At 41.3% G+C, this 23,843-nt stretch overlaps 1 protein-coding gene across 1 annotated transcript in view; it reads right to left on the bottom strand.

Annotated features, from left to right (window-relative positions):
• Window positions 1-12,770: 12,770 nt before the first annotated feature.
• The window catches only part of LOC139420801 (gamma-aminobutyric acid receptor subunit alpha-6-like), a 36,571-nt gene continuing 25,498 nt past the window's right edge, over window positions 12,771-23,843 (bottom strand). The window contains exon 10 of the mRNA XM_071171086.1: window positions 12,771-15,036. Within this exon, the coding sequence (XP_071027187.1) occupies window positions 15,024-15,036 (13 nt within the window). The 3' untranslated portion in view covers window positions 12,771-15,023. The remainder of the gene's footprint in view (window positions 15,037-23,843) is intronic.

Raw genomic sequence — 23,843 nt, 5'->3', positions numbered from 1 at the left:
TGTGTGTGTAACACAATTATATATTGTGCTCTGAATCTCCAGAATGATTGATTCAGCTAACCTCCATGCCATAATGTATCAGTATTCCATGTGTTAAGTGTGAGCCTACAGAAAAAATAACTGCTTTTCTATTTGTAGTTAAAAAGACACAATTTTCTGCTATTTACTGGGATCAATCAGTGGGTGGTACAAAAAGCAATTATGTGCAATATGGCCCTGATCAAATGTCACAGTTCATAGGTCCTCTGTGCTACCAGTCATAGACAACCTTAGTGACAATTGCAGACAGATGTTTTCTACAATCTACTGTCCAAACAGACAACACCGACAAAGGGTCCGGAGGCCCTGAAATGGACCAGGCAGTAAATGATTTCAACCAACAAAACGTATCTTGACTATGAGCAATAAATGTCCGTTTTTGGAGCATCATTTGCTTTAACGATCATACTTGAGTAAGCATCTGGCCCTCTACATTTGCATTAGTCAATAGTTAGACTTCCTTCCATTAGCCGTCCAATTAGAGATGTGTTTCCGTCAAATTGATAAAAGGCTGCGCGTGATGACTTAGTGCACATGAAAATGACTTTTTCCAGTTAAAAAAATTACAAGTTAAATGGGTTTCTTTCCCATTTTCATCAAAAATTGTTGCGTTATTTAGCAAATGTGCTCACTCTGGTCTTGGCACGTGTGCGCTAGCCAACAGCTCGCAGATGCAGTGAGGGTGCCCTCACCACGCTTCACCTTGGTCCTCTTCATTCGACGGCCGTGACAGGAGCGCCACATTAGAATATATTTTTGCCATCGCGGGCCAGAATCTTATTACAGGATTATACATCATGTATATGACTGTGTAGACAAATATATGAACTATAAATCACATCCAGATAAGCTATTTATTTTACTTTTTTAACACACACAGAAAAAAACCACATCCATGTTTGTCTTTTGGTAGGTTTTTTCATTGTTAAACATGCAATGAACGACACAGAGGGAAAAGTACGCTGTGCATTCAGCACCATGGACAGAACTCTTGTTAATGGGTATGCACAAAAACACAAGAAAGAGAGAGCTCAACATTACATTTAAACTAGTCAATCAGTGTGAGGAGTGAAGTCTCTGATGGGCATTGACTAGAGCAGGAAGTCAGGCATAGTTTCTGACGTTGCTATGGGCAGGATTGCTGAGAGGTGAGAATCAGTAAGAGTTGATCTGTGCCTTGACTTGCTATATTTCATCACTGAAAATGTCTGTTCACGTACATATGTTGACCCAAACAGTACAAACCTCTTCTGAGCATGACTCCTAATCTTTGAAAAATGGTGTTCATCGAGAGATGTATAGAACCTTTTCAGTGACATTGTTCTGAATAGTTCTCTGATCACTGATAAGCTCAAGTTGCAGGTCAGTGGGAGCGTTATCCACATTGAAGAGGAAAGGAGAGGAAACCAACAGCATGTCATTTTCCAACACTTTGAAATCCTCAAAACGACGAGAAAACTCACCGTTCAAAGCACGCAGCAGCGATGTATACTTCTCCCTCTGGTCATCTGATAGGGAACAGACTAGTAGTGTCGGAAGGTGGGTGAGATTGTTGGCTTCTACTTGGAGGGTCAGGAGGAGTCATTTTCCCTTGAAGGCTTTGACAAGGCTGTACATCTGATGTGCAAAAAGACCCTTCCCTTGTAGTTTGGAATTCAGGTCATTCATGAGGCCATGATGTCCAAGGTGAAGGTAAAATCAGCCAACCATTCTTTATCTTGCAGTTGATGGAAATCCACATATTTTCCTTTCATTTGCAAAAACTCAGCAGTCTCCGACTTCAGGTCCCACACCCTTTATTAAAGCATCTTCCCCAAACTCAGCAATCTCATGTTTGTGTGGTAGAGGAGATCTGCGTGACCCGACTCTGTCTGTTGTTTAAAGATTTTGCTCTTATGACGTTTACCACTTCAGTGACTGTATCCACAACAAATCAAATCGAATCACATTTTATTGCTCACATTCACATGGTTAGCAGATGTTAATTTGAGTGTAGCGAAATACTTGTGCTTCTAGTTCCGACCGTGCAGTAATATCTAACAAGCAATCTAACAATTTCGCAACAACTACCTATTACACACAAGTGTAAAGGAATGAATAAGAATATGTACATATAAATATATGAATGAGCGATGCTCGAAAGGCATAGGCTAGATATGGTAGATGGTATAGGGTACAGTATATACGTTTGAGATGAGCAATGAAAGGTACGTAAACATTATATAAAGTGGCATTGTTTAAAGTGACTGGTGATACATTTATCACATCCAAAGTTTTATTATTAAAGTGGCTAGAGATTTGAGACTCAATGTTAGTGGTGGATGTTTAACAGTCTGATGGTCTAGAGATAGAAGCTGTTTGTCAGTCTCTCGGTCCCAGCTTTGATCCACCTGTACTGACCTTGCCTTCTGGATGATAGCGAGGTGAACAGGCAGTGGCTCGGGTGGTTGTTGTCCGTGATGATCTTTTTGGGCTTCCTGTGACATCGGGTGCTGTAGGTGTCCTGGAGTGCAGGTAGTTTTCCCCCGGTGATGCGTTGTGCAGACCTCACTACCCTCTGGAGAGCCTTCCGGTTGTGGGCAGAGCAGTTGCTGTGCCAGGCGGTGATACAGCCCGACAGTGGGGCCCCAGTGTTGAGGATCAGTGGAGTGGACATGTTGTTTCCTACCCTCACCACCTGGGGGCGGCTCATCAGAAAGTGTCTCAGGGTCTCAAGCTTAATGACGAGTTTGGAGGGTACTATGGTGTTAAATGCTGAGCTGTAGTCGATGAACAGCATTCTTACATAGGTCTTCCTCTCGTCCAGATGGGTTAGGGCAGTGTGCAATGTGATTGCGATTGCGTCGTCTGTGGACCTATTGGGGCGGTAAGCAAATTGGAGTGGGTCTAGTGTGTCAGGTAGGATGGAGGTGATATGATCGTTGACTAGTCTCTCAAAACACTTCATGATGACGGAAGTGAGTGCTACAGGGCGATAGTCGTTTAGCTCAGTTACGTTAGCTTTCTTGGGAACAGGAACAATGGTGGCCCTCTTGCATGTGGGAACATCAGACTGCGATAGGGATTGATTGAATATGTCCGTAAACACACCAGCCAGCTGGTCTGCGCATGCTCTGAGGACGCGGCTAGGGATGCCGTCTGGGCCGGCAGCCTTGCGAGGGTTAACACGTTTAAATGTTTTACTCACATTGGCTGCAGTGAAGGAGAGTCCGCAGGTTTTGGTAGCGGGCCGTGTCAGTGGCACTGTATTGTCCTCAAAGCGAGCAAAGAAGTTGTTTAGTTTGTCTGGGAGCAAGATGTCGGTGTCCGCGACGGGGCTGGTTTTACTTTTTGTAATCCATGATTGACTATAGACCCTGCCACATACGTCTCGTGTATGAGCCGTTGAATTGCGACTCTACTTTGTCTCTTTACTGACGCTTAGCTTGTTTGATTGCCTTGCGGAGGGAATAGCTACACTGTTTGTATTCGGTCATGTTTCCGGTCGCCTTGCCATGATTAAAAGCAGTGGTTCACGCTTTCAGTTTTGCATGAATGCTTCCATCAATCCACAGTTTCTGGTTGGGGAAGGTTTTAATAGTCACAGTTTATACATCATTACCGATGCACTTGCAAATAAACTTGCTCACCGAATCAGCGTATACATCAATGTTCTTGTCATGGCTCATTTTCTATAACACATTTACAGAGCACCTTCTGATGAATAATTCAATGCAGGAAAATACATTTCTGATCTGGGTTCAGCTCAACTACCTGATCTTGTATCCTTTTCAAAAGTCCAATGTTTTTTTCCTGTCAAGTTTGGGCACCCATCAGTGGTCATACTGGATAACTTTTCAAAACTCAGTCCCAGCTTTGCCACACATAAATTTGCCTCCAATAAATGTTTTCCTGTGGTTGTGCTCTTCATTGATTGCACTGAAGCAAGCTCCTCTGTAATTTTAAAGTCTGGGGTTATGCCTCGTAAGAATATCAACAACTGTGCTGTGTCACGCGCATCATTGCTCTCATCCAGGGCCAAGGAGAAATAGGTGAAATCTTTTACCCTGTCTTTCAACTGCTGTTCCATATTCTCTGCAATGTCCTTAACACGCCATGTCACTGTTCGTCTTGACAGGGAAAAACTTTCAAACAGCTTTTTCTTGTCGGGGCAAGGCATTCTATTAAACATTCTTTAAAGAATTTGCCCTCAGCGAATGGCTTAATATGTTTAGCAATTTTGTGAGACAGAACGTAGCTAGCTCTCACAATTCCGTCATTTGCTGAATGCAGTTTTGCGAAAAGTCTTTGCTGCTTTTGCAACAGAGAAAGCGACTATTTTGGTGCACTTGCCCTCTGCTCATAAAACGTGCTCCTATATTTCTCTGCATGCTTCGTCTGGAAGTGTTGGGACAAGTTGGGACAGGTTTCTCTGATCCCTCAATAAAGAAATATTTCGACGCCACTCTTTCTTGAACATCCTACATTCATTGTCTACTTTCCTTTTCTTTTAAATTTTTGAAAAACTCATTTTTGCACAAACGTCTAGCTAGCGATTATTTGTAACTGTGACGTGTTTCTCGGCCTGTCAGTCACTGTCTGTCATCATGCAGTTGTTATTTATAAGTGCCTTGAAAATAAATGTCCCACAAGCGTTGTGAAATCATTACAAAGGCGAGTATTCACTGGGCTTTTAATTTGAGTAACAAAAACCTTTTTCAAAACATTACTATCGCAAATTCTTTATGTGATCTGAGTATGATTCCGAGGGCCATATTGAATCAAGTCGTGGCCCGCATACGGCCCCTAGGCGGACCCTTGCCCGGCATTAGAGTAATTGTCATTCCTCTTCATTTGTTCTGTTGTATTGTCGTGACATGTTAAGGTTAAAATCGAATAGTTGTGTAGCTTCAATGAGGCTAACAGAGGTGTATGAGTTTCTCAAAAACCTCTGCATATCCTAAAATTGGAATACTTACCACTTTATTACTACAGTGCCTTCAGAAAGTATTCATACCCCTTAACCTACTCCACATTTTGTTGTGTTACAGCCTGAACTCAAAATGGATTCAAAATAGTTTTTTTTATCACCCATCTAAACACACAAAACCCCATAATGTGAAACATGTTTTTATAAATGTTAGCAAATTTATTGAAAGTGACGTAAAGAAATATCTCATTTACATAAGTATTCACACCCCTGAGTCACTACATGTTAGACTCCCCTTTGGCAGCGATTATAGCTGTGAGTCTTTCTGGGTAAGTCTATAAGAGCTTTACACACCTGAATTATATAACATTTACACATAATTTTTTAAATTCTTCAAGCTCTGATAGCCATTTCAAGTATTGCCATCGATTTTCAAGCTGATTTAGGTCAAAACTGTAACTAGGGCACTCAGGAACATTCAATGTTGTCTTGGTGAGCAACTCCAGTGACGATATGGCCTTATGTTTCAGGTTATTTTCCTGCTGAAAAGTGAATTTGTATCCTGGTGTCTGTTGGAAAGCAGACTGAACCACGTTTTCTTCTTGGATTTTGCCTGTCCTTAGCTCTATTCCATTTATTTTTATCCCACCCCAAAAAACTCCCTAGTCCTTGCCGATGACAAGCATACTCATAATACGATGAAGCCACTACCATGCTTGTAAATGTGAAGAGTGGTCTCAGTGATATCTTCAAATCAAATCAAAGTTTATTTGTCATGTGCGCCTAATACAACAGGTATTTCACCTTACAGTGAAATGCTTACTTACAGGCTCTAACCAATAGTGCAAAAAAAGGTGTTAGGTGAACAATAGGTAGGTAAAGAAATAAAAACAACAGTAAAAAAGACAGGCTATATACAGTAGCGAGGCTATAAAATAAAAGTGTTGGATTTGCCCCAAACATAACACTTTCTTTTCGGGACATAAAGCTAATTGACAGTTTTAGTTTAGTGCCTTATTGCAAACAGGATGCATTTTTTTGAATATTTTTATTCTGTACAGGCTTCCTTCTTTTCACTCTGTCATTTAGGTTAGTATTGTGGAATAACTACAATGTTGTTGATCGACCCTCAGTTTTCTCCTATCACAGTTGTTAAACTCTCTAACTCTTTTAAAGTCAACAATGGCCTCATGGTAAAATCCCTGAGCGGTTTCTTTCCTCTCCAGCAACTGAGTTAGGAAGGACACCTGTATCATTGTAGTGACTGGGTGTATTGATACACCATCCAAAGTGTAATTACATACTTCACAATGCTCAAAGGGATATTCAATACCTGCTTTTTTTTGTGAAAAAAATTCAAGCAGTGTGAATACTTTCTGAAGTCACTGTATATGTAATCAGCAATGTTAATATTATAAATATTATAAAACAATATGTAATATGCATAAATATTGAAGCATTTTTAAAATATGCACTGCACAATCTTAACTGAGGGGATTGAATGTATTTTATTCAACAAGGAAAAAGGGCTTCCAGGGCTGGATTCAGTTTCAGTTTACTTCCATTCAGCCTTCTCCACACAACGGTCAATCTGTGCATGCGCTCCACTGACCTTCCTCGGACATCCTAACAGTGAGACAGGGAAGACTTTATATAAGCACTCCATTATCGTCACTGGGCTGCACAAAGCAATCAGGTGCTGTTGCAGCGAGAAATTGCCCATAAAAACGTTCAGACGCCAAACACTTTAGCCACGAAACCCAACTCGTGCCTTAAACCCAAGGGGACGTTCCTGCACTTCTCATTAGTATAGGCTCTGTCCACGCTGTTCAAACGGTCATCAATCTTCCACTTAAGAAATCAAATCAAATCCAATTTGATTTGTCACATACACATGGTTAGCAGATGTTAATGCGAGTGTAGCGAAATGCTTGTGCTTCTAGTTCCGACAATGCAGTAATAACCAACGAGTAATCTAACTAACAATTCCAAAACTACTACCTTATACACACAAGTGTAAGATATGATAAAAGGTAAGCAACAAAAAAATCTAAGCAAGTCAACCACTCTTTTCTGTCTGGATCTGTGTGCAGCATCTATCTACCCTCCCAGTGGCCACATTAATTATGTAATGTTTATTGTAATCTACTACTACAATCTACCATCTGTCATGTTCCATACTGTTTGGACCTACAGCACATCATTAACTTGATTCTACCCTCCTCCGTCAGTTATTGTTACGTTTGAGTGATTACTCGTAGAATGCAGCCATTCAGTCATAATCTGTGCCTTGTGGGCCAGTAAACTGCTTGCTTGTGGATATTGCACAAGTGTTTGACTTTTATATTACCCCCCACTAACCTCCCAGGCCATCTTTTCATCTTAAGAGAGAGGGAGCTCTCCTTGTTTTTTACTTCACTACCCAGTTATGGTGTCAGAGGAGAGATGAGAAAGAGGCGTAAAGGCTTGAGGCTGGATCAAAACAAAAGGTGCAGCACTAGACCGTTTTCACTGGGTCATGGATGATCCAATAATCCGACAGTTTACATGTATGGTAGGAGGTCCTAAACATGATGGTTTTCTTCACATTCCCTTCCCATATACACTGACTGTATAAAACATTAGGACCACCTTCCCTTTTGCTCTCAAAACAGCCTCAATTCTTCGGGGTATGGACTCGACAAGGTGTTGAAAGCCTTTCACAGGGATGCTGTCCCATGTTGACTTCAACGCTTCCCACGGTTGTGTCAAGTTGGCTGGATGTCCTTTGGATGGTGGACCATTCTTGAAACACACAGGAAACGGTTGAGCTTGAAAAAACCAACAGCGTTGCAGTTCTCGAAAACACTCAAACCGGTGCGCCTGGCACTTACCGCCATACCCCGTTCAAAGACACTTCAATCTTTTGTCTTGCCTGTTCACCCTCTGAATGGCACACTTACACATTCTTACTTACACAAGTCTCAATTGTCTCAAGGCTTAAAAATCCTTCTTCAACCTGTCTCTTCCTCTTCATCTAAGCTGATTGAAGTGAATTTAACAATTTACATTAATAAGGGATCATAGCTTTCACCTGGATTCACCTGGTCAGTCTACGTCATGGAAAGCGCCGGTGTTCCTAATGTTTTGTCCACTCAGTGTATATCTGCAATATTAACAGCACTCTCATTGTATTTAATCGCCGCCTGGAAACACAGACCCTAAAAGAGATAAGGCCTCTTGAATGGACAGCAGCGAATCAGATCGCTCTGGCGATCAATAAAATGATCCGCTTTTAATGAGCCCCTCGTTGCTGCAGGACACTGGTTGCCCCCAATACTCGTCACAGGCCCCCGGCCAAGACACCTGGTTTGGCGGTGAGTCATCAATGCCAATCACTTCAAGTCATCCCTTGATTATCTCCACATGCTAAAAGGAGCCTGGGGGCCCAGATGCATAAAGCACCCCTTCTGCCCTTTAACTACAGCGTAGCGGAGAAGATCGGAGTGGCAACACAGCATACTGCCTGGTTGGATCCTCTGGATCACAGAAAAGCACAACTGTTGCCATGGCATGAGAAGAGCTTTTAATCATAAGCTGGAAAGCAAGGCCTTCCACCATGTGTGTATGAGTACCTCACATACACATACAGAGTGGTTCCATGCTAAAGAATAACCATCTATGCTTGCAGGGCCACGTGGCGCTAAATGCTAACCATCTAGCTTGTGGGGCCGTGTGCCGCCCATCCCCACTGGGTACTGCTGGGAGCTACGCTCCACCGGCCCCATGGCAGTGCAGGATCCTAGAGTCCTGGAGCAACAGAGGTCACATGGTAGACCATTAGGCATGCATATGACACATTGATTGCTGACTAAAAGGGATTTGATTGTTCATGAAAATATATAATAACTTAACCAGCTAATGTAGTCAGTCACTTGTTATGCAAGTATTAAGTGCTAGGCAATTATGAAAATGGTAGCCCCATTACCTCTACGAGAGACAACAGACAGATCCCGGGGGAGACTCACCTTGTACCTCACCTCTACCCTGCCAGGTTAATTGCCCCCTCGTGGATTTATAGGCATTTACCTGAGAATACTTCTTAGAGCAATGGCTACGATACAGTACACTCTCTCTCGGCTTTGTTTACTTTAAATTAGGCCAAAATACACACCCACCAGGTTACTTTGGTTCTCACAGCAAAACAGGGAGGATTTCTCAATGAGGATAAGGCCAAGGTAGCTAATACTGTAGGTAGGTTCAGTGGGTTCAGAGGTGCAGAGGCTATTCATTCTACAGGACCTCTAGTCTTCTGCATACAGCATGACTTATCCCCAGAGCGTATCTAACCTCACTATATAGTAATGGGGGGTTGATATCAGACATCACTGTGTGGGAACACCAGCCTCTTCAATCCGCAGCTGAATTTCCCCCCTCTCTTACCATCATAACTGTAAGGGAGTGTGAAGCAATGGAGCCCATCGAACAAGGCCATTTGTCACTGATTTGAGTTGATTTTCGACTGTGCCTCGTGAGAGTTTTAATCAGAACATGCTGTTCTATATAATACATTAAAACAGGAATTATTTGTCTTATCAAACGGAACTCGTGCACGACTATAATTGTTGATGGCTTAGCAAGAGCACATACAGCAATGTGATGAACACGACTGGCCTATTTAAGATGTGTGATTTAGGATGACATACATCAACACCGACTCCAACTCTTAGTGTGTGGAAATTCAGTTTCAACAAAGACACAGAGCCAGAATTTAGCTTCGCAGACATTAACCCATGAGGTTGAGCATCTCTGAGCAGAAATTGAATGGTTGATCCATCCACAGACGATATAGTGGTCATTCCTTCATATATTGGAATAGACTGAAATACAATTGAGTCAAAATCTGTCTCAAAGGCTCCACACGTTATTTGTGTTAATTATTTGAGCAGATTTGCAGTCATGTTTTTCAAGCACCAGCTTGGCATTTCAGGCACGAGAGAGTGGGAGTTCTGCATCTATGCTTCTTTTATTCATTCATCCTTCTCTTTCTACCTATCTTTCTCTCTAATTCTCTGCTGGCTCACCCTCCCACCTTCTCTTTAGCTCTGACAGTGTCAGGGATGTTGATGGATCCAACTGCATGTGACAGTCTGACATATGAGTGAATATGATGGGCCTAATATGGTGCCCTCTGACAAGCCTGTGGAAAACATCGTAATACTCAGTGTGATGGAGCCTGAGACACAACAGCAGTCTGCCTCCCATCCACACCACTGATTATGCCTCTGTGCCTGACTGTGTGTGTGTGTGGGGGGGGGGGGGGGGGGGGGGGGGGGGGTCAGGGTTTCTTTTGGGGTCGGGGTCCGTGATGATCATGTCTTCTCTCTTTGCTCTGTATCCACCTACACATATCAGTGTGGCTCCAGAAGGCACAGCAGCACTCCTTACAACTAAAAGTTCCCCTACATTAGCAAAAGTTCACCTCAAAAACAGAAAGCAGACACAAAAATGACATTCCCTCATCCGACTGCATATGTAGTGCCTACGAGAAGACCTGTGTGTGTGTAAGGGATATGGTGAGCCTGTGCAGAGCAGAGGAGGAGGTGTAGTAGGAGGAAACAGGCAGTGCACCAATAGGTGGCACTCTACCCTTTTTTGACCAGAGAGGAGGGTGACCCAGTGCTTTGGAGCGCATAGGCGTCCTGTGGTTTGGACCAGAGGACAAGTGAAATGAGGAAATCTCTCTCTCGTACCCGCTCACACTCACACGCTTCTTTCAGGATGTTGGGACAGAGGAGATAGAAGGAGACGGGGGCTTCTTTTACAGTAAGAACAGCCCCGCCACACTACCGTCATGAATGAAAAAGACATACGCCTGAGATGTACTACACTGGTTTATGTTAATCTCAATTTCTCAATCTCCAGTTCGGTTACTTTGTTTCATTCCTACTAAAAGGGCTGAAGTGACATATTCTTGGCTTGCCACATTACCCCTCCCATAAAGGGGTAATGTACAATACATTTCTATCTGATTGGTTGAAAGGGATGTTTGATCATGTCATACATCATGTTTTGCGATGTGGGTTGTGCATTTGACAAGGAAATAAACACTCAAAACATATTTTGACTTTATTCAACATGATAACATACACACAATCCTGAGGGAAAGTATTGAGGAGATTGTTAGTAAAACGACAGAATGTCTAAACACCAAAATATTGTTTTCTATGGCAATAAAAACCAAGGGAAAGGGAAAATAAAAACAAGTGGATTTTAATGTGCTAAATAGAGAATATAATGATATATAATGCCTTGCAAAAGTGTTCAGATCCTTTGGATTACTTCACATTTTATTGTGATACAAAGTGGGATTAAAAATGCATTTAATTGTAATTTTATACGTCAAGAATCTATACTAAATATCCAGTAATGTCATCGTGGAAGAACATTTACATTTTTTTTTATTAAGATAGAGATTCAACTACAAAGACCAGGGAGCTTTTTGAAAGCCTCATAACGAAGGGCAGTGATTTGTAGATGGGTAACAATAACAAATCAGACGTTGAATATCTCTTTAAGCATGGTCAAGTTAATTATGCTGTGGATTATGTATTAAACCACCCAGACACATCAAAGATACAGTCGTCCTTCTGAATTGAGCTGCAGGACAGGAATGAAACTGCTCAGGAAAGTTACCACGAGGCCATTGGTGATTTTAAAACAGCTACAGAGTTCAATGGCTGTGGTGGGAGAAAACTGAGGATGGATCTACATTGTAGTGACTCCATAATAATTAACTAAATGACAAAGTGAAAAGAAGAGTACAGAACATTCAAACAAAACTTACATGGGAAAGGGGGATACCTAGTCAGTTGTACAACTGAATGCATTCAACTAATTTGTGTCTTCCGCATTTAACCCAACCCATCTGAATCAGAGAGGTGCAGAGGTGTGCTGCCTTAATCAATATCCACATCCTCAGCACCCAGGGAACAGTGGGTTAACTGCCTTGCTCCGGGGCAGAATGACAGATTTGTAACTTGTCAGCTTGGGGATTTGATCCAGCAACTTGTTGGTTACTGGCCCAACGCTCCTACCCGCCAGGCTACCTGTCGTATGCAACAAGGTACTAAGGTAATACTGCAAAAAAACACAGCAAAGGAAGACTTTTTTTGGTCTAAATTCAAAGCCTTATGTTTGGGGCAAATCCAACACAAAACATCATTTGAGTACCTGCCTCCTTATTTTGGTATCGGCAAATACTGGGGAGGTTACCATGAGAAAAAGAAAGAGGAACATCCTCCTGTTTCAAAATCCGTCTGTTTCAGTCTGCTTTACACCAGACTGGGAAAGGAATTCAACCTTTCAGCAGGACAATAACAATAACAACAAAAGGCCAAATCTACCCTGTAGTTGCTTACCAAGAAGACAGTTCATGTTCCTGAGTGGCCAAGTTACAGTTTTGACTTAAATCTGCTTGAAAATCTATGGCAAAACTGGAAAATTGCTGTCTAACCATGATCCCCAACATCTTGACAGAGCTCGAAGAATTCATAAAATAATAATGGGAAAATATTGCACAATCCAGGTGTGTAAAGCCCTTACAGACTTACCCAAGAAGCCTCGATGCCAAAGGTTTATCGAACAATTATTTACTCAGGGAGCTGAATGCTTCTGCAACGACTATCTTTGAGTTATTTCATGTTTATTCATCTAGAATTCTTCTTTCACTTTGACATTCGAGTATTTTGTGCAGATTGCTGACAAAAAAAAGTATAATTAAACCAATTTTAATCCCACTTTTGTAACACAATACAATGTGAAGAAATCCAAGGGGTCTGAATGCTTTTGCAAGGCACTGTATATACAAAAGCTGCAATACATTTCAGATCAGTACAAATAATTAACATAATAGCCATACATCAAGCAGGATATTTAAGACAGGAAAATAAAAATATAAATCTATAACTACAGTAATCATGAAATATTCACATATGCACAAAGACCAACGTGTTACCATATTGCTGCTTCATTTTCACATTTCACATTTGCTTAGCCTGTAAAATAAAAGCTAGCGAATAACAGTGGTTAGGAATCAATGTGACTCATGCCTGTAGTGAAATACGATATTGAGGGGGCGGTAGATGTCATGGTCTTCGAGACACAAAACCCCAACACTCCAAACCCCTAACAAGGACACTGAAGGGTCACAGGTCATGCTAGTGCTTGTCCCCCATAGAGACCAGTAAGTTTGCCATAAGCAGGCAGGTTGAGGTTGGAGAAAATCAATAAGGTCTCCAATACAGCCCCCTCCATCTTCCTTTTCCATTTAATTCAACTAAATAACCAACTCAATAGGGCTATACAGTCAGAGCTATACATCAGCCACTCCTCTGCCTCTTCCTTTAGGTTCAGCCAGTCTTATTCAGAGGCAACTGTCAAGACGTCCCTTCCAGGGCCTGCCAGTGTAGTCGGAGCTGAAATGTTCTGTGTCCTCAGACTCCACATCAAAAGCAGAGAAGGAAGGTGCAATTTGAAGGCAGTCCATCTAGTTTCCCTTCGCAAAAAAAACATCACTACAGTATCTGGGGGAACATGGAAAGAAAAGCGGAAAGGTGTAACGACCGGATGGAATATTAATGGACTTTATCATAAAATCAAAAAAGTCAAGCAGATGCTTGATGGTGCTGATAAGTGTGTTGATAAAGCTGCAGTATGTGCTGCAGAGAGAGAGAGAGAGGCAGCCAGTGGAAAGACAGTCATGAATAACCAATAAACACACACATATATGAACGTGGGATATATTTAGATGGCGCTACTCTGTGGATTTAATCATTTACCTCTTTCTTTTAATTGTAAATAGTGCATAATTATATGTAAATCCAGACCGAAGTTAAAGAATGCATTTGGCATGGTGCATAATTGCTTGGGAGAGGATGCAGTTCTAAATTAAATGTAAATCTGTCATTTAATGAATAATTGCCAACCACAAACCACCTTAGCATTCTTTCATGTCCAATAACGACAGATACAATTACATAAAAGTGCAAAAATAGAAAACATTAAAACAAACAACAACACTGACATTAAATAATATATCCATTGAATGAGAGGCGGGCTGTTGCCAGGGAACTATATTTGTATTCTCTGATACGCCAAACATAGCCAAGTAAAGTTAGCAAGGAGAGAATATTGTGAATTCATTAAAGTCCAGGGTTTAGTTTGAGTTGGTGGATGCCAACAAATACAGGCCTTGTGATTGACCTACGTGGAGAGACCGATGATCCTTGCATTTATTTGGATTTGACTGTCTTACAAGATTGTCCCTGTGAATGTGTGTGTGTCTTTGGGTGTGTGTCTTTTGAGTAGTTCTGAATATTAAAATGTATTTGAGGAACCAAGAACAACTCTTTGATGATTTGGCTTCATCAAAGAAATGTTTCATGAGAGGAGTGAAAATAAGCCAATGAACCGAAAACCGAGAGCGATTGCAAAGTTTAAATTGGGGGGGAGACAGTCAGTCAGAGTGGAGGCAGTGCACAGTACTCCCCTCAGGTGTGTTTTCCAGTACTGTCCAGGGTAGACGCAGCCAGGCCGTGTATTGTTTCACACAGACGAAGTGACTCCGCTACCTCCAGTCCTGTGGCAGACACTCCCTACTTTTAGGAAAGTCCCTCTGTTTTAGACAGGGACCGGGAAGGGGCAGAACACTTGAAAGAGAAGTGCCAATGCACATTGTTTCTCTTCGGGGGGAAGACGCAGCGGGGTGTGTGTGAGAGAAAGAGATTGAGTACCTGTTTGAAAAAGACTGAGAGCCCTGGCCCATGAGCTATGATAAAACTTGAGCTCCCAGGTCAACAGTTGGCAGAGCACATCAAATCAGTCACACACTGAAAGTAAAAAACAAAAAACACAATGTACAGAGGCAGCATCAAAAAGAAAACCTTGGCAAGCTTCTCTGTCATCTATCCAAACGGTGAGTGTCCTTGTGTTTGTTTGTGTGTGTGTGTGTGTGTGTGTGTGTGTGTGTGTGTGTGTGTGTGTGCACGTGTGCATCCGTGTGAGATCAGGGAGGGGGCTCACTCCAGGACGGGGCTCACACGCTGTCTCTGTAACAAAGAAAAAGGAGAGAAAATAAGAACCCAGAAACGTGCGGTTATAACTACAGTCCAGTTAACAGAGACATTGCTGTGTGTGTGTGTGTGTAGTAGAGGGTGTACTGAGGGGGTTGGAGAATGCTTGTGGGCAACATGTGACACATTTTGAAAAGAAATAAAGCTCTGCTGTCATCTTGTGAACGCAGGAGGGAGATGGAGTGTGTATTAGCACACACAAACGGCCCAGCAGCCAGCCAGCAGTGTGATACCGAAAGTGTTCTAATTTCATTCCCTCCCAGGGTTGGCATGCAGGGCCCTTATTATTTGAATCAATCCCTTGCTCATGGGCTGTCGACAAAGACCTTGCGAAACTAGTCCACCTCTTTCATTCCTTTCCTGGGAAAGTCTGCCAGGTATTTGACACCTACGCCTCCTCTGTCTATGTGTCAAACCGAGGGATTATTCGGAGCGAGCGCTCAGCCTTCCTCAACCGTGTAGTACTGCATTTGGTGTTGTCAGGAATGCCTGTTTCCGGTTTCCTATGGGTGTGTGTCTCTGTGAAATGTAATCAGAACCACAACTCTATTGATCTGTGTGGACAACAGCACTAGGAAGGAATAGATCCCTTTTGTATTGTCTTAGATGACTTTTTTTGGAAAACCACTGACTAATCAAGATAGGGGGATGCTGTGCCAAGCACGATGTCCTTTTTAAAATGAATATGGAATAGGAATATCTCATAAAAGAGATGGGAAATTGAATTCACCCTGACAAGCCTGAAGACTTTCCCAGTGAGCAGTCATGGCAAACTATTTGCTAGCGTACATGGATCTATAAATATTCATACTTCTCTGCCTGAATAAACACACAGACATACACACACATGTAACATGCACATAAATACACACAAACGCGCGCACACACACACACATAGGGTTAATACTTTCCCCTGGGGCTATAAAGACAAATATGTAAAATGAGGATTACAGTTTTACTGGCCCCTTATATTATCTGCCTGAGATGCAGTAATTTAATGATCATTAAACTGAAGCTATAGCAAAGGCCTGTGCTAGAAAACAGGAATTTAATTAGAAATTAGATTTTGTGGTTTTGTTTTATGAGAGACCAGGAAAGAGCTATTTTTCAAGTCTGGAATAAAGAAAGCTTATTGCCTGTAGTTAGCTTTAGCTTCCACATGACATGTGCAGTGAGCACTGGGCTCACAGAAGCCCTTTGTAGCAAATGTGTTTCCTTGATGTCTGGCCTAGATGGCCCTATTCATTAAAAAGCCACACAAGGCAGGTCTAGTCTGGGTACCAGTATTTTTAGCTAACATTCCACTCCTTGTCACTTCATGTCATTGCCAAAGCTCCTCAACATTCAATATGCAGCGGGATTTACAGCAGAGTTGCTCATTTGTTGTTGGAAATAACATTAATATTTTACTGTAAGCAAGGGAAATGGTTGTATTTTGATGCCTAAAATCAAAGCAAAGAGGTTTTGTGGTTGCAATTGCAGTATGTATATAGTTAGAGAATTTAGATTGGCATTTGCAACTTTTGACAGACTGGTTTCATTTGGAAAAAACAAAAATGGTTGCTTATCAACCGTATACCAACTTGTTCTATGGAGAAAAAAAAGTGTGCCAATATTTCATTAATCGTTGTGACTGGACAATAGCTGTGAGGGCTATCTAATCAGGATCAATTCCTCTGTTATCCTCTGTTGATCATTGCAAGACAGTCTTACCATAGATGTTCAAGCCAATATAAGACAAAACTGTAACTAGGTCACTCAGGAACATTTACTGTTGTCTTGGTACTGGAGTGAATATTTGGTCTTGTGTTTTAGGTAATTGTCTTGCTGAAAGGTGGATTTGTCTCCCAGTGTCTGTTGGAAAGCAGAAGGAACCTTTGCCTCTAGGATTTTGCCTGTGCTTAGCTCTATTCCATTTATTTTTTGCTGATGACAAGCATACCCAACATGTTTTAAAATACGAAGAGTGGAACTCAATGATGTGTTGGGTTGGATCTGCCCCAAACATAACGCGTTGAGTTCCGGACAAAAAGAGAATTTCCTTTGCCACATTGTTTGCAGTTTTACTTTAGTGCCTTGTTTCAAACAAATCAAATCAAATCACATTTTATTAGTCGGTTACACATATTTTGCAGATGTTATTGCAGGTTTCAGGCTGTCTAGCTCCAACAGTGCGGCAATAACTAACAATACAAAACAATACACAAAATAAAAAGAAAGGAATTAATTAAGCAGTATCAGAATGAGCAATGTCAGTCCGGAATATAAATACATACAGTGCCTTCAGAATGTATTCACACCCCTTGACTTTATCCATATTTTGTTGTGCTACAGCCTGAATTTAAAATAGATTAAATTGAGATTGTGTGTCACTGGCCTACACACAATACCCCAGAACGTCAAAGTGGAATTATGTTTTTCTAAATTTTAAGAAATATATTAAAATGAAAAGCTGAAATGTCATTAGTCAATAAATAGTCAACCCCTTTGTTTATAGTAAGCGTAAATTAGTTCAGGAGTAGAAATGTGCTTTACAATTCACATAATAAGTAGTTTCACTTCGTCATTTATGTAAGTACTGTGGAGTAACTACAATGTTGTTGATCCATCTGCAGCTATCTCCTATCCCAGCCATTAAAACCAGTTAAATGTAACAAAATGTAATTTATGTAATCCCCCAAATAAATGATTTATCATGAGAGAGCCATAAACAATAACTTGTAATGCTGCATAACTCGAGAAAAGGTAAAAAATCAACCCTTTTTGGAAAAAAAATACAAATTGCTGAGATGTAGTCCCGTTTGAGGACACAAACTCAAGTACACAGTAGAAATATGATACAAATGTGAAAATATGAAATATTTTCATATTCTCCCTTTTGGGTGAGGATCACAGGCACCAGATCCCCCCCATCCCACCCCATCCCCCTTCTCTATCTCTCTCTCTCCCACCACAGTTTTACGACGGTCGTAAATACCTGAAGCAAAACTCTCTCTCCCACTCTTTCAGATATGGAAGTTAAATCCCTTTGTTACCACAGAGAGAGACGTTGCAGTACGGTAACATCAAAGGTTGAATCATGAAACAATATTTCTGTAATCCAAACATTTGGAAGGGACCATGGGTACTTGAAGAACAATCATGCCAAATTCATTACTAATTTGTGAGGTAACTAAGGATAGTAGAACAACATAACTGCATCTCTGAATGTGTATTTTTTCCCAGTGATCAGATTCACATCTAGATGTTGTGGAACGTATATGATTAAATTAGAAACTATTTGTGAGAAGATTAAATGTGATGTTAGCCTCCTAAATTAAATCATTGTTATTCATATAAAGTCTTGACCAGTCAGTGACCACACCCACGTAAACACAAACATTATGTCGGCGTCATGCAACACACCCTTTTCCCAGAGTACCTAAAAACCACTTCTAGCGAAATTAACATTAGTCCAGAAAGCAGAACGATGAGAGTCCCCACATTGAAATAGCTACCACTCGATAGACCAGCAGGACCGACAGTGTGAAACTTTCAACAAAAAAGAAGAAAATCTCTACAGACCAAAGAGCATGGAGCTGTAGCTACATGTTGAAATGGTTGGCAATTTAAATGGCTACCACTCTATAGACCAGTTACGTGCAGCACCAACTAAATACATTACAAATGGTTTAAGAAAACTAAAGACTACACATTCACAGTCTGCAGTTGTATATGTAAAATATCTAGGAAACTCGACCAAAGACGAGAGAAGAACATATCCCTAACAAATGAACATTGGTACGTCTGACGTATCCATTATAACTGACACTCTGAGAAATCTGAGAAGCTCCAGCTACAAAAGACATTGTGACTTTTGGGGAACACAACCAGAGACTTCTGATGAATTACTCTCCACAGAAAATGGACCGGGCAGTTTAAACAGAGAGAGACGACAAGACATACAAGCGTAAATATGTACATTGCAATTATTTTAGAATGAGAGGCCGTTCAGGTGCCAAGTATTAGCATTTATATCAACTGTATGTAGTGAGTCCATTCTGTCTTTCCCGCTCTTTATCTGTCCCCACCCTTTCCATTGTCTACCAAGCCATCATATCGGGTTAGTTCATAAGGGACTTTTCATTGACTTATGTAGCAATCAATGTGGAAGCTATTCTGATTGTGTGTTCATTTAATTCTGTGTGATTATTTAGTTACTTAGTAAATAAATAATTAAGCCAATTTGTATATCGCTGATTCATCATTTATGCTAGGGTTTGTGCAGATTTCCAAGGATTTTGCGACATTCAGAATGAGACTGAAGGTAAATAACAATTAAATAATGACTGATTGATGACTGAAACGTGAGAGATCTTTATATCTTTTGTTTAATACACTTTTTCCGTTGTGCCCCAAGATTGCTAATGAGTTAATTGTTACGAGGATTAATTTAATCATTGTAATAATTAAACATAGTTAATTGACGTGAGGAAATAATTGTCAACACATTAATGAACATAGTTGTGTTATAATTTGATTATACTAAATTTAGAAAGCATGTAAGATTGCACCTTTCTAATAACTGTAAAATACACAAATGTGCACATTTTCTAAAGGTCTCTCTTGATCAAAACATCTGACCCCATCGCTGTGATCATCTCACAGAGCTCTAGCTTGGGTTCCTGAACTCATTAGGAACTTGTATTTCATCTCATATTATAGTTGTCCGTCTATGACAAACAGAAAGTGTTTTTGATTTAAATCTATTAATTATTTTAGATGAATGGCTAATAGATCTCTGAATGTGATATAGTGATGAAACCACTGTCTCCTGCTGCACTACAATATAATGAATGCAGGCATGTGGTTTGTCAGTGCCCTTCATGTAGGGTTCAGCCAGAAGTTGATGGACAGTCAGAAGAGCAAATTAAATGGTAGAAGGGACATCCCAGCTTCCAGTGGTTTCAGATTTCACATCCTACGTCATGTGGGAACCAGGGGTATCGCTCAAACCAAGCCATTTCAATTTATGGTGTCCACAGATCTACAAGCAAAAAACGTGTTCGGAACCAGTACCAGAACCACGCAGGTCCCTTTACATCTGATAGGTTTTAAACTCTGTAACTGTTTTAATATCACCATTGGCCTCATGGTGAAATCCCTGAGTGGTTTCCTTCATCTCCGGCAACTGAGTTAGGAAGGGTGTCTGTATCTTTGTAGTGACTGGGTGTATTGATAAACTATTCAAAGTGTAATTAACAAATGCACCATGCTCAAAGGGATATTCAATATCTTTTTTTTACCCATTTACTAATAGGTGCCCTTCTTTGCGAACCACTGGAAAACATCCCTGGTCTTTTTGGTTGACTTTGTGTTTGAAATTCCCTGCTCGAATGAGGGACCTTACAGGTAATTGTGTGTGGGGTACAGAGATGGGGTAGTCATTTAAAAATCATGTCAAAAACACAGAGTGAGTCCGTGCAACTTGTTATGTGACTTGTTAAGCACATTTTGTATTCTGAATTTATTTAGGTCTGTGACAACAAAATGGTTGAATGCTTATTGACTGAAGACATTTCAGTTTTTCCTTTTTTATTCATTTGTAAACATTTCTAAAAACATAATTTCACTTTGACATTATGGAGTATTGTGTAAATTCAATTTACTTTAAATAACATAACACAAAAAGTAAAATGTATTTTTTTTTATTTCACCTTTATTTAACCAGATAGACCATTAAGAAAAAGTTCTGAAATACAACTATGACCTGGCCAAGATAAAGCAAAGCAGTGCGACAAAAACAACAAGACAGAGTTACACATGGGATAAACAAACGTACAGTCAATAACACAATCTAAATGTCTGTCTGTATACAGTGTGTGCAAATGAAGTAAGGAGGTAAGGCAATAAATCGGCCATAGTGGTGAAATTATTACAATTTAGCATTAACACTGGAGTGATAGATGTGCAGATGATGATGTGCAAGTATAGATACTGTGGTGCAAAAGAGCAAAAATAAATAACAATATGGGGATGAGGTAGTTGGGTGGGCTATTTACAGATGGGCTGTGTACATGTGCAGTGATCATCAGTAAGCTGCTTTGACAGTTGATGCTTGAAGTTATTGAGGGAGATATAAGTCTCCAGCTTCAGTGATTTTTGCAATTCGTTCCAGTCATTGGCAGCAGAGAACTGGAAGGAAAGGCGGTCAGAGGGGGAGTTGGCTTTGGGGAAGACCAGTGAATTATACCTGCTGGAGCGTGTGATACGGCTGGGTGCTGCTATGGTAACCAGTGAGCTGAGATAAGGCGGGGTTTTACCTAGCAAAGACTTATAGATTACCTGGAGCCAGCGGGTTTGGCGACGAGTATGAAGCGAGGGCCAGACAACGAGAGCATACAGGTCGCAGTGGTGGGTAGTATATGGGGCTTTGGTGACAAAATGTATGGCACTGTGATAGACTACATCTAATTTGCTGAGTAGAATGTTGAAGGCTATTTTGTAAATTACATCTCCAAAGTCAAGGATCAGTAGGATAATCAGTTTTACGAGCTTGAGTGAGGGAAGCTTTGTTCCAAAATAGGAAGCCAATTTTAGATTTAATTTTGGATTGGAGATACCTACTGTTAGTCTGGAAGGAGAGTTTACAGTCTAACCAGACACCTAGGTATTTGTAGTTGTCCACATATTCTAAGAACCGTCCAGAGTAGTGGTTCTAGTTGGGCGGGTGCAGGCAGCGATCAGTTGAAGAGCATGCATTTAGTTTAACTAGCAGTTGGAGGCCACGGAAGGAGTGTTGTATGGCATTGAAGCTCGTCTGGAGGTTTGTTAACACAGTGTCCAAAGAAGGGACAGAAGTATACAGAATGGTGTCGTCTGTGCAGAGGTGGATCAGAGAATCACCGGCAGCAATAGCGACATCATTGATATATAAAGAGAAAAGAGAATTGAACCCTTTGGCACTCCCATAGAGACTGCCAGAGGTCCGGACAACAGCCTCCGATTTGACACACTGAACTCTATCTGAGAAGTAGTTGGTGAACCAGGCGAGGCAGTCACTTGGGAAACCAAGGATGTTGAGTCTGCCAATAAGAATTGCGGTGATTGACAGAGTCGAAAGCCTTGGCCATGTCAATGAAGACAGCTGCACAGTACTGTTTTTCATTGATGGTGGTTATGATATTGTTTAGGACCTTGAGCATGGCTGAGGTGCATCCATGACCAGCTTGGAAACCAAATTGCATACCGGAGAAGGTACGGTGGGATTCGAAATGGTCAGTGGTCTGTTTGTTAACTTGGCTTTCGAAGACTAGAAAGACAGGGCAGGATGGAGATAGGTCTCTAACAGTTTGGGTCTAGAATTTGAAGAGGGGGATGACCACGGCAGCTTTCCAGTCTTTAGGGATCTCAGACGATACGAAAGAGGGGTTGAACAGGCTAGTAATAGGGGTTGCAACAATTGCAGCGGATAATTTTAGAACGAGAGGGTTGTCAAGCCCAGTGGATTTGTAGGGGCCCAGATTTTGCAACTCTTTCAGAACATCAGCTATCTAGATTTGGTTGAAGGAGAAGCGGGGGGGAGGGCTTGGGCAAGTTGCTGCAGGGGGTGCAGAGCTGTTGACCGGGGAAGTGGTAGCCAGGTGGAAAGCATGGCCAGCCGCAGAAAAATGCTGAATAGAAATGTTCGATTATCAGTGGTGACAGTGTTTCCTAGCCTCAGTACAATGGGCAGCTGGGAGGAGGAGCTCTTATTCTCCATGGACTTTACAGAGTTCCAAAACGTTTTGGAATTTGTGCTACATCATGCAAATTTCTGTTTGAAAAAGCTAGCCTTTGCTTTCCTAACTGACTGTGTATATTGGTTCCTAACTTCCCTGAAAAGATGCATGTCGTGGGGTCTATTCGATGCTAATGCTGTACACCACAGGATGTTTTTGTGCTGGTCAAGGGCAGTCAAGTCTGGAGTGAACCAAGGGCTATATCTGTTCTTAGTTCTACATTTTTTTGAATGTGGCATGCTTATTTAAGATGGTGAGGAAAGCACTTTTAAAGAATAACCAGGCATCCTCTACTAACAGGATGAGGTCAATATCCTTCCAGGATACCCGGGCCAGGTTGATTAGAAAGGCCTGCTCGCTGAAGTGTTTTAGGCAGAGTATGACAGTGATGAGGGGTGGTCGTTTGACCGCGGACCCATTACGGACACAGGCAATGAGGCAGTGATCGCTGAGATCCTGGTTTAAGACAGCAGAGGTGTATTTAGAGGGCAGGTTGGACAGGATGATATCTATGAGGGTGCCCGTGTTTACGGATTTAGGGTTGTACCTGGCAGGTTCCTTGATAATTTGTGTGAGATTGAGGGCATCTAGTTTAGATTGTAGGACGGCCGGGGTGTTAAACATATCCCAGTTTAGGTCACCTAACAGTACGAACTCTGAAGATAAATCAATGTGTTATAACACTGAAGGCACTATGTACCACTTTGTCCTGTGGTTCTGCTCCTCTAAAGAGTCTTTCTTCCTGCTCCTCTTCATCAGGACTTTTGTCATGAAATATTTCTGCATTCAATTTGGAAGCAAGCATCTACGGAAAAAGCTATTTATTTCCCATAAATTAAAAAGGAGGCTTTCAAGAGATGAGAAAGAAATGTGGGTTAGGATGGATGTACAGCACCCAGTGCCAAAGGTTAGGTTAGTGGGTGGTAGCACATGGAAAACCGTACAATGTAATACAGATTTATAAAAAGAGAGATGAAAGCTTACAGTGGCTGGCACTTGGGGAATGAACCATGCACACACTAT

This window comes from Oncorhynchus clarkii, chromosome 12, assembly GCF_045791955.1.
Source record: "Oncorhynchus clarkii lewisi isolate Uvic-CL-2024 chromosome 12, UVic_Ocla_1.0, whole genome shotgun sequence".
Taxonomy (NCBI): Eukaryota; Metazoa; Chordata; class Actinopteri; order Salmoniformes; family Salmonidae; genus Oncorhynchus; species Oncorhynchus clarkii.
This window is presented reverse-complemented; position numbering and strand designations above follow the sequence as displayed.